The sequence below is a fragment of the Megalops cyprinoides genome, chromosome 2 (assembly GCF_013368585.1).
Source record: "Megalops cyprinoides isolate fMegCyp1 chromosome 2, fMegCyp1.pri, whole genome shotgun sequence".
NCBI classification, from domain to species: Eukaryota; Metazoa; Chordata; class Actinopteri; order Elopiformes; family Megalopidae; genus Megalops; species Megalops cyprinoides.
Window position 1 is genome coordinate 13,821,474 of NC_050584.1, and position 12,301 is coordinate 13,833,774.

The 12,301-nt window shown below is 42.2% G+C and overlaps 1 protein-coding gene across 1 annotated transcript in view; it reads right to left on the reverse strand.

The window, feature by feature from the left end:
• Positions 1-12,301, reverse strand: part of LOC118773123 (cullin-1) — a 33,887-nt gene that overhangs the window by 16,482 nt on the left and 5,104 nt on the right. Inside the window, exon 2 of the mRNA XM_036521902.1 lies at positions 4,442-4,820. Coding sequence (XP_036377795.1) covers positions 4,442-4,581 — 140 coding nt within the window. The 5' untranslated portion in view covers positions 4,582-4,820. The remainder of the gene's footprint in view (positions 1-4,441; positions 4,821-12,301) is intronic.

Consider the following 12,301-nt stretch of genomic DNA (forward strand, 5'->3'; position numbering starts at 1 on the left):
TCCCACAGCGATCCGCTAAGACAACTCAGGGGAGCCTTGCAGCCAGTCCAGCAGACACAAATACAATGTTACAGGGCCAGCAATGCCTAAGGGCATTAAAAGTACAATGTCATAGGGTCAGCAGGGCTTGAAAAACAGCCACCAGGCCTGACAATTTTTTAGCCCCTGTATCAGCAATAGCACAGAAATGACACAATGGACTGCCAAAACAGGGACAGCCTTTTGGTAAGGCACTGCATAAACCCAATATAACAGACACGTCCAATATTTAGCAGTTCAATGCCTGGATCAAGTCAGTCCCACCTCATTTACAACTTGGAGCACGACTGGCTGTAATTACGGAAAACAATATAATATTGATGCGGACACTGAAGCCTAAGGAACTTGTTTAACTACAGTCATTTAAAGTGACTGCTATCTATCGCAACACACACAGTTAAATCCGACATTTTATTTCAGCTGAAAAAAGGCACAATAACCACTAAGATCAACACTAGCAAGACAGCACCCTAAAGATAATGGAACTCACATTACATCAGGTGTTGGCATACCGACATGTTTTTTAAATGCATATGCAATAAACATGATACTGAATATAAAATTTTATCTATGGTTATGTAACAAGTAGGGCTGGGTATTGGCACAGATGGCCCGATTCGATTCAATTCCAATTCACAAGGTAACGATTCGATTCAATCCGATTAGATTCCGATTCGATATCAATTCCATAGGAATGAGATGTGAAATACTATAGCAGCTTTCCATATTTGGAGAGATGTTTAAAAAGCTCTAAAGGGAACACAAATTTACAAATGCAGAGACACTGGAAACAAATTGTGAAAATCACTAAAGAAAAGGCCAAAGGCTTGTACAGTCACGTGCCGCTTAACGTCCGTTCGCATATACATCCGTAGTCCCGTAAGGTTATAATAAAGTTTAAAAATCCCAATCACAGAACTGGACGTAACAGACGTAACTGGACGAAGTGAAGGCAATGCTTCCCACACACAACACGTGTATCTCATGTCTCATGGAAGTAAAGCGATTGCACTGCCAGGCGTATAATGGTACAGTACATACTACACCATATAATACATATGTCTTGATAGTCATAACAAACGCCTATGCTAATGCCTTATGTATGTACTGTAAGCTAGCCTACTAAACTTTCTATCGTTGTTTTAATGTGAACTTTGCCTACTTGTAATTAAAAGGTTTACCGTATAACAGTGTATGCTACGACTTGTAAGCAGCAACATCCAATCTCATGCCTATTCCATATAGGTTTACTGAGTATATAGTGTTCGCACAACGTCCAAATCACATAACGTCCTACTTCACAGAATGTATCGTGGACTTTAAGCCAATGTTATCTGAGGAACACATGGGTATAGTAAAAATAAAACCAACGTGTATCATTGCCTGTATTAATGACACAAAGCAGCAATGTGCCTGCATTAGTTAGCTCAGGGAAAGCTGGTTTGTAAGGTAGCTACAATGACAGACAAAACGTAGCTGACCGCCAGTAGCAACTTTGCAATTGTGAACGTTTTCTTGCTAGCCTAATATGAACAACTAGCTAGCCTAATATGAACAACTAGTTTTGCTACCTAGCAAACAAACAAACAACTACGTTTCTCTTGAGTTGCATTAATAAATTACATTGCATTCGTGAGCAAGTGTTGCTGTTCAGTTTAGCTAGGTAGCGGTTGTACACTGTATTAAAGTTAAAGCTAAAAAGCTGTGACTGCAGTGCAAATATATATGAATATGTATACCAGGCATCTCCACAATTTTGGACACCCTTCTCCACGCATCATTTTTTAAATTTATATCTCTGTACGTATCAAGAGACAAACTGTAGAGTATGGGGAAACCCAACACTGCCACGACAAGCTTCTCCTCCACGTTTGACTGGAACCAAAATGTTGGATCATTTGTTTCAGCAACGCGTGTCACGCTGCCTTTGCCGTATCGCTCAGTATTTGCCTCGAGTCCAGTCTATTTTAGCCCCACCTAGTTGCAAAGCCAAAGCCCACTTGTGTCTTGTCGCTAAATCGCCAGCTCTCACTGAAAATGAATGGCAGCCAGTCGCTTTCTCTCTCTCCTGTGTCGTCTGTGTGACAGTAGGGTTAGCCATGGTGAACACTGAGAGGTCGCATCACAGTAAAAAGAAAAAATTGATGTAACAGGTTTTCCTCTATGCGTTCGCAGGTCATTAAACGTTGAAAGTTAAACGAGAGAGCGACATCTAATGAGGGGGCACTTGCAATTGCCTTTAGGCTTTGTCCGAGCCCGTCTATTTAATTATCTGGTTAAGTTTAACCATTTCAGAAATGAACCTAGAAAACCGGAAAAAATGCATATTAGCCTAAAAGACTGATCCATAAATTTTACAGATCGATATTGAATCGGACGAATTTTAAAAAACGATTAATCGAACAAATGGTATTTTTGCACAACCCTAGTAACAAGACAACATTCTAGTCTAAATGCACCTCATTTTCCTTTGGAGGAGTGAGATGTGTTAGCTGCATTTCCTTTAGGTCATAGATAGATTAGGTAGAAAAAGGTTTAAGTGGAAGCTAGGTACCTGACACAGTTGGAAAGCAAGTGTTCTTCTAAATTTAGTCATAGACACACAGTAGGTGATAGTAGTTTAGTCAAATGCTCAGTAGTATGTTTTGAACTTCAAAGTTCCCTAAAAAATATTTAGCTTTAAATTAAATTAGAACGGAGTGATCTTTCAAGTTTACACCAATTTCAATCCAACTAATCATACTAGTAATCTCTCTGTCTCATTTACAACACTCCTACAAGAGCAACACCCACCTGTTGAGAATAACCCCCTGCTCACATGCAACTTCTGCCAGGCAAAAAAAAAAAAACAAAATTACAGGGGAAACACTGCATCCCCCTTTGATTTGAATTGCCATGAATTGCCCTGAGCTCTCAACTGTACAGGTGAAATATGACCTTATTCCTGGGAGGAACTCTAACAGTGGACTGTTACAATAGCACAGGACTGAACCATATCACAGTGCTAGTAGCATATGTAGCAAGACTTCTGTATCAAAACGTGCATACTTTTTTCCCCTCAGAACGAAGGCCTGCGATACTAACTGTAAACACTTCACCGTGTGCTTGTGAAGAACATTTGCCTCATGTGAATAAACCTCTGCCTACACCAGCTTTGCTCGTTATTCTTACTGCTGGCATCTGACATGATCGGAATGACTGAGGTTAAGTGAGACATGCCTTCAGTTCTGTCATTTAAATTCAGCCACACATGGGAACACAGCAGTACGAGCTCTCTCCAAACTGACCTGCCGGTGTTTACGAAATCAATTCTGCACTGCTCTGATCCGCATGTGGTGCCGGGGTCCTCGGAACACAAGACACTGCTCAGTCAGAGGATGTGCAGAAATCAGCTGGAGGGGCTCCAGAAAGTGCTGCTGTCTGCTTCTGCCACATCACTCCAATGCAAACTCTCCACCCATTAACTCCTTCTGTCACCTCAAAGCCAATCCTTAAGATAAAAGAAACGCACCACTAATGTTGACAAGTTATCAACATACAGACTGCAATTTTTTTAACATCTTGACAAGGAGGATGCAGCAGAAGGCAGAGGTAATGTTTACGGACTGGCATTAGAGGCACAGATATAATTTCAATCAACTGGAATCTACCTAAACGGAACAAAAAAACACATCAAAAAGTGTTCTGATTCCTTGCCTTTACATTTTTTCAAAGGAGGGGAATATTTAACAAAACTGTAAAGCGTAACTGAATTTAGTTCAAAACATCAATGCAACTTAAGCAATGCAAACCCAAAAGCTGGCATCTTAGATTTGCAGTGGTATTCTGCAGTGCCATTTGCCTGCAAACAGCAGAGATGTGGACTGACCTTGTGAATCACTGCCCACCATGTCAGCGTGAGCCTTCAAAGCACCACCACTGAATTATTATGACGTGCACTGCTAGATTATACTCGAGTGTCACCCACGAGGCAGATACCCTAGCTCAGCAACACAGCCTCTGCCCTGAGTCTCTGATCTAGCCAGGAGGTCGCTTAAGCGCCTATTCTTAGCTGCGGCTGGAAGAAGCAGACCTAGATGTCGTCACGCCCCTCACTCACTGATTGGCTCACTTGACCGAGCGGCTCCCACAGTAACGACATTCCACCACCAGAGGGCGAAAGGGCAAGCAAAACAGTCGCACCAGCTACGCGGCACCTGTTCACTGCTTGCCTTTCTTATATACAGACCACCCTTAAACAGTGCAGTTGACTACTGGTGCAAATGAGAGAGACTGAAGCCTTCTGGAGCACCGATGCCGGCAGAAGGCTTGCCCTGGTTCAGATTCCCACAGTAGATTTCCTGTACCATTCTGCCCATCCCGCCCTTGGGCAGACAATGCCAGACTGTGCTCTGTAGGATACGTGTAGAGTTCCATGTATCGTGACTTGGCCATGCTCTGTCTGGTGTAGACCTGCTGTATTCCTGCTCGAAGATCATCCCAGATCTGGTCCAGCCCAATCTGTTTCAGGCCATGTGGGTTCTGGCTCCTGTTAGATGACATTGTCTCTTCCGATTGCCTTTTCACTTCTTTAGAAATATTCCTTCTCTTCTTGTTTGTATTCTGTTTTTTTTTTTTTTTTTAACAAAATTAAAAGCTACTCCTCCATGAGGGGCAGTGTTTAAGAAACCACAGTCTGAAAGAAAAAAAAAAGAAAACAGGAGTCCTCTCCTCAAGGATCGTCCGGCGGCGTCAGCGGGTCCTCTCCAAACAGCAACTAGGAGACCACCTCACCAAAATACCTGGAAGAAAAAAAAACAGACACTACAGAATGAGGGAAATTTCTTATCCTTCTTATATGCATCCTCTGCATGTCCATGTGTTTAAATGATACATGACTTTTCTGGTTTTCAACAAAACTGGGGAAAAAAAAAACATTAAAATGTCCTGGTCCAAGAAATTTTCAGCCTATCTCTGACTAGAATTCAAAACCACCTATTCTGGGCCCAGGTAAGATTTCAGTAAACCTACAGGACTTCATATCCCCGTCATTTCATTCTATGTTTCTGCATCACAATCATAAAAGAAGAATGCAGATTATTGGTCGTTAAGGAAAATTATTCATTCCCAACAACAAGGATGAATTATCCTCACTATTATCCTTTTGTTCAATGTTAAACAGCTGTGGTGGGTTTTGTATGGTGAAGGAGTGCTGATTGGACAGCTAGTGAGAGAAGGAGTGGTCAACACAGTACACATGCTGATTGGACAGCAGGTGAGAGCTGGATTATGTTCACCTGCTTAGAAACAATACTCACAAAAGCTGGGCTATTACTCAAGCGCACTGTTAGGAGCCAAAAGAGCATGTGAGCCATGAACTTTATTTCTAGTAATCCACTGGTTAATTCTCTTCCCACTCAGCTGATCAGAGATTGCACTAGTCCATCTGTATAACCAGATAAATTACTCCCTTGAAAGATGGTGTCTTTGCACAAGTGTATGTGGCTTGAAAGTCAAGTGTAATTATTTAAGAGAGATAAAGAAATGACAAACTCCTCAAATACCTCATGATTGCCAAATGATGACTGCGTAAAAACATTGATCTGATCTGGTTTTCAGCCTCCAACAGAGATGCCTCAGAGACTTAAAGTATACCTGAAGCAGCCACCGCTCTGACCAACGGGCTAGAGAAGAACTGAGGTCCGTGCTACTTCCTCCTGAATGCATTCAAAACTGGGCCAAAACAGGCTGTTCTTTTCAAAAAGAGACGTGAAGGTTACAGGGGGAGGGGAATGGGAATGGGAATGGGGGGGTGGGGGGTACGGGGTGACGCTCATCGATCGTGACAGGCTGGGGTTTATATTTAGGCCAGCATTTCTGTTTTGTTAACTCCGGACCCGGCAGCTGGGGCTGGGACTTGACCTTAAATGTTTACGTGCTGCCGTGGCCCGCGCCGCGAGTCCCTGCATGCCGGTGCACGGCGGCTGGCCGGGGGGTCCACGCCGGGGGCGCGGCACGCACCAGCAAGTGGCTGGCTGGATTGGGTTTAGCCCCCGGCTAAATATAGCCCGCGTACACGCTGGTGCTCCTCCTTGGCTTACCGTGGGCTGGCAGGGGTGACTTCCAGCACGCTGAGGGAGATGTGATTCAGTGCTGAACAACATGTCGGTTTACTCGGAAAGACGGCATTGGCAGAACGGGACGGTCACCACTAGATGTAGTATAGCAAACGCAAGGAAGACCATGTAACACTACCAACGAAACACCCCCGCCCCTTCTCTGTGTCCGTCAGGCTAACCTATGAAAACAACGTAACTGACAAGACTATCAACTTAAGAGTCTCTCACTGGATGAGAGTGTATTCAATTTACACCAACAAAGAAAAGCACTTGGATGTCCCCTGTTTAAATGCACATTTACACATACAGTTACCCAACACTTCACTGATATTCCAGTCTTACTAACTGTGAGCTAGTTTTCCCATTCCAACCCATGAACGCTACTCCATGTGTGCAAACATATCCCTATTAATTTAAATGTTCACTGGTTGGAAGAGGGAGCATTTGCACCATAAGATGTTATCAATTTCTGAAATGATAGCCAGACTAAGATTCCTGAGAAGCATCTTTGGTCCAGCAGCAATTCCTCTCGGTTCGAGCAGAAAGCCCCGCCTCCCTGTCCTACAGTGGTCAAACTCTATAGAATTCTATTCAATTCAGAGCTGCAGGACATAGATATCTGTGTGTATCCATCTTAATCACATGTTTACTGACTCTTATGCACTTTTTAAATAATAGCCAAGTTTATCCTCACACATTCTAAATCCATTCAATTTAAACTTCTCTAGTCACAGTGTCATGCTTTAGTTTCAAGAATCAACATGGATAAGCCCACTTCACAGCGCTAATGGGCTTAAAGACTGACAGTGAAACAGCTGATGCCTATATCAAAACCATGGCAAAGGTACACACAGGGCGTGTATGTTATTTTACATCTGCTACAAGCAGACGAGCTGAAACAAAAACTGCACCATTAAATCAATATGGGCCTTGGGACAAGTCAGAAATGTCCAAAGCGCAAGTGCAGCAAGAAGCTTGCTGTGCAACCCTGGAAATGCAAGCAGTTTACTTTCAAAAAATGTTCTTCAAAGCCATGGCTCCGAAAAAGTCACCAAAAGGTAAAGAAGTGACCTGGATAGGTTAAAAAAAAAGGCGTTCTCCGCCACGCTGGTATACAGGCCAACTTCAGTGTCCCGGAGTAGTGAAACTATAGCTAAATAAAAACACCAAATAGAGACGCTTTTGCCGAGCTGGGGCAGCCAAGCAGATCTGTGCGCGGCCCACGCTGACACAGATAAGAGACGACTGGACGCTGTCTGCCTGGGAGCTTTGCGGCCCTGTGATCTGCAGCCCAGGAAACGGGCTTTTAATCCTTGCGCGAGTGTTTGCGTATGCTTGTCTGTGTGTGTGTATGTGTGTGTTTATGTGCGTGCATGTGTGGGAGACAGAGCTGAGAGTTCACTCGGGTAAGCGTCTCAACGCTGACGACCTAATCCAACTCCCTCTGCTTCCGGGCTGCGACCGGAGGCAGACTGATCCTGGAGATGAGCGTTCAGGTGACCCCCCTGCCAACCTCGCCTGAGCAGACACAACCCAAATACCCACAAAATTCAACCGGCTCCTCAACACCACAACCGGATAATGTTACCAAAGTGAACAAAGCATACAACTCAGCTTAATCATTTGCCCAAAACCCACTGCATACAACCTTGACGAATATAAATATTAATAAATATACACACAATGTAAAGCTGTATGTCAGAGACAAGAATTTTTTAATAAGCTGCAATAACCTAGTTCTAGACAAAGGGTACACTGGAGAGAAAATATGTTGTTCACCAAGAGTGATACAATCACCACAACAAAACAGTAGGGTTAATCTTTGCACCAAGCTACTCCTGAACATGATTAAAATGCCTGCAAACCCATTTAACTCTCAGAAGCTGCATATACAGTAGGTAAGTTTACAGGGTTATCATACCGTTTAAAAGGTCTTAACAGTAATAAACTACAGGAAACAGCGGTGTGTAAAGAACCAGGGATCTAGCATGGTATGTTGAGGAAAAAAACAAATTAACAGGCTGTTCATTAATATCTGTTAAGTCTCTTGTTAAAGGTTACTTCATCCTATAGCATGTTTAGATCAACCAAGCTATACTATGAACAAATCCTGACACAAAAGTAACTAAAGAGAACCAAATGATACATTGTTTAGTAAACCAATAGTATCCAAGAGCATGTTTTGACTCACACAAGCAGAGTGGTTTACAACGTATTTGTGTAGATCTGTCCCAAATAATGGTAATAAAAACTGCTTATACCGAAGACACACTCAAGGGCTGGGAGACATTTTTAACCATAGTAGAAGTTATTCATCACCCTGTGTGCGATGTCAGATTGCTGTAAATTCACTGGGCACAATGCTACGCACCATCATCAGAACACCTGGAGATGCGGCCAGCAGAAATGTCGTCAAGCACGCCAGTTCTACTTTTGTCAAAGGCAGAAACCGCCACTCGCTTTTGGTTTTGCAGGAAAGTCGCCGCTGGAGCTTCCTACCATTGACATGGCAGGACCTCTGGGTTTGGTTTGATCATTGGTTCATCTTCTTGTCGTAGCTTTGGACTCCAGTGAAAAATCATGATAATCACTGCTGCAGCACAGTAACACACCAACACAGATGTGCATGTTAATGTTTGCTTACTGCAGAGGTGGACATCAAAACCTGCCAGCGTCATGCAATAATGGTGTCTGATTCTCTTAACATTGGCTCTGTATTTACACAAACCTGTTAACACCATAGATCGATGGTTAAATTGTGCATTCCTTTATTAGAGCTGTACCTTGCCTATACACTGTACAGCTATTCCCAGGGTAATTATTTCTTCAGTGCAGGCACCACCTCTTATCATATCTCAGTGTACCCTCTAAGTAACCATGGCAACAGAGCTCAGAGACCAGGAGTGGAATGTTTAATGGGTTCTCCTTCTTATTAGATGAGAGCACTAACTTAGCCAGAGAAAGCCAGTCAGTGGACATGAGTTGAAGAAGCAGATTTCAGGTAAAAATATCTTCTTTCCTTGCAAGAGAAAGACTGGTGACAATATCTTTTTTTTTTTTTTAAGAACAGATATAAAAAACCATGGATGGAGAGATTCTGTGCAGCAGTATATCTTATTACTGAGTGCTGTGTTGTTCTTGTAATTTGTACAAACCTTCCCCCCGGTGAGCAAATTGGGTATATTGAATAAATGTTACCACCTCCTTACAAAATCTTGAAACCAAAAAAATAATGTGACAGACCAGCTATGTACAAATGGGTTATATTAACGTCGGATGAACGTTAACTGTACCGAGAGCATGGCTGAGGGGGAAAAAAACTATCATTATTAACTACAAAAGGTAACCCTCTGAATTTGAAAGAAGACAAATTTATACAATGGTATGTGTTCAGGTTTACAATGCATAGCTGCCTGCAAACAGTTCCACAAGGCTCTAAATCAAATGCACCTCCATGCAGCTTTTGTCTGAGGTTTAGATATGAAGTTGGGTGACAAAGAAAGACATGTCAACAAAAACAGAAGCTAATGCTATCACATCTCAAAGGAACAGCGTGTGACTGGTCATCAAAGGAAATGATTAAACTTCGAGCAAGCTGGAAGCGTCCCTCAACATCACGTAAGACCGGGGCAAAGGAGGGTCAATCTTATTTTTATCAGAGTGTGGCCAGGAGAGAAAACAGCTCCTCTGTCGCAAGCGAGCGGTGTCACAAGGAGAGACGTCTGCTTTCCCAACAAACAGGTTCCAGGTACCGACCACGGTCGTCATAGCAGCCGTGTCAAAACATTTTGTTGTGCAACCTGAGGCAAGCAGCACTTTCACATGAAACAGCGACCCAGGAATAGACCTTCTCGGGGGGTTCATGACCTGTAATCATTTGATTTCATTGAGAGGCACAAGGCTTGTCCCTTACAGGCTCCAGGGGATCCACAGCTTACTGTAGCTGGCACACTCAGCGCTACATTCATCAGGAGAAGGCTGTGTGTGCCCTGACAACGATGGCAGGAAGTATAAAACCCTACAAACACCCAGACAGAATATGATCCTCCTGCATACCCCGGAATTCGAGGTCAGTTGACTTTGTATTCCTGTGTACTGAATGTCCTCTTGTGAAGGTGGAACTGGGGATCTCGTCCTGACTGCACATCTATTCTTGACATTTACGTTAGACACTTATACCAAATTATTTACTGCACATTTAAATTAACCTCTAAAAACAGTACCACTGATTCTATACTCCAGACCTTTTGTCATCTTCTGGAGAGACAACTCTTCTCACTAATCATAACTAGTCCTGAAAAATGTACTTGATTGATACTTCTCAAACACCTGCCAGAGGTGCTGTAAATGCTTTGCTTATTAATAACTTACACGTTAGTATTAATCATTGTCTTTAGTTACGCAATATTTTGCACAACATTAACTCTCTGCTAGTGCAATGCCTACAAATCAGACTGATGCTAAACTGCTAGCACAGAAGCACTAATTCATCACTTTCACAACATTGCACACGTACAAAATAATATTAATGATCCAACGATTACTGTACTGATCCAGGCTCAATGAACTGGAATACAGACACGGAAACATAAACACCACAACCAGGCAGCACAGTCACACTGTAAATATGGGGTATATTCACACTGTAAGTCTTGGATAAAAATAGAAAGCAAGATGACAAATCAAAGTAGATCCATACATTATGCATGGCAATGCTGCATATCCTGGAACTACACATTTAGACTCTGTGGTTTTCAGAAACCAAAATAATCATTCACAAGAAAAATAAAAGCTGCTGATCGTTTTAAATAACCAGGAAACTTTGGTTATCAGATATGTTCCACAACTGACAGCATAGCATTTTTAAAATCAGCATTGAGTAAACCATACCGTACATCACCAAAATGAAAGTGTACACCTGCACTGATGAAAAAATAAGTAAGTTGTGGTGTTGTTTATGAGACAGGCCAATAAGTTGTGCCAGTTGACTTAGCAAATAAAAATGTGGAAGTAATTGACTGTCTGTTATTGCAATTTATTTATTTTAGTCCCTTTTTTATCATACACCTTGACACAAATTGATTTGGAGGGTCATCATCAGAGGCAAATCATGATTACTCAACATTTTGAGCACCAGGCCAATTCTGTGGAGTAGAATGCTACTTGGCATCGTTGACACTGAATGTGTGAAAAGCTAAATAGGTAAATAAGTGTCAAGTAAATGAACACATTGAACACTTTGATGTAATGGAATTCTGGCTAACTGCTGTATGCAGAAAATAAAGAGGTCCAAGTAGTTCAAGTAGTCATGGAACAGAAGAAAGGTTTGATGAATCTGCCATGACATCACAAACCCCACCTTCTGGAAAATGATCAGATCTGCTTAATCAGCTCAGGCAAGCTCACCTCAGAACAGACCTTTTGACCCAATAGCCTAGATTTATCAATGTGACACAGTCAATACACAACTCACAGGAGTTCAGGGAGCTTATGTTTTTAAAGATTATATTAAAGCCCACTGCTGGGAGCAAAATCAGTTTATCTTAAGTCACTGTTATAAACGTTGTGACTCAACACCTAAACCCAACCAGTTTCACAGGCAGTAATTTACACAGGTGAGTTACAGAGGTATCACTTAAAGTCAGTATATTAATCCAGTGCCTTTGCTTAATGTCCCAACTACTGTCATTTTTGAAAAACACTTTCTATGTCTGAAGACCCAACCCTATTTAAACTCAAACAGAGCACTGTATAGTTACTTGAATTCAAGATTTAAGCCTACCTAAGACTCCTCACATTTCAAGAAGCATTATGAGTAGACAAATAAGTGCATGCGCAAACACTAGTTAGCCAATTCAATCCACAGGAGATGTACTCTTTACGCAATAGCAAACAGTTAACGGCCAAGTACAGTAGCTAGCCAACATTGTGTGCCTGTTTTATACACCAAGTATACACCTGCAAGGCTACCACAGGGCTATCGGGATACTTCATGTACATTTAGTACTTTGAAGTGCTTCATGTATTTTTCAACTCTTCATGAACTGTGACATTGCATTATCTGAAAAAGTGCTGTACTGGTAATCTGAATGTGTCACTCTTCTTACGATCAAACTCTCAGAGGAAACAGGATCTACACAAACAGGAGAGAATGCTGCTGCTTT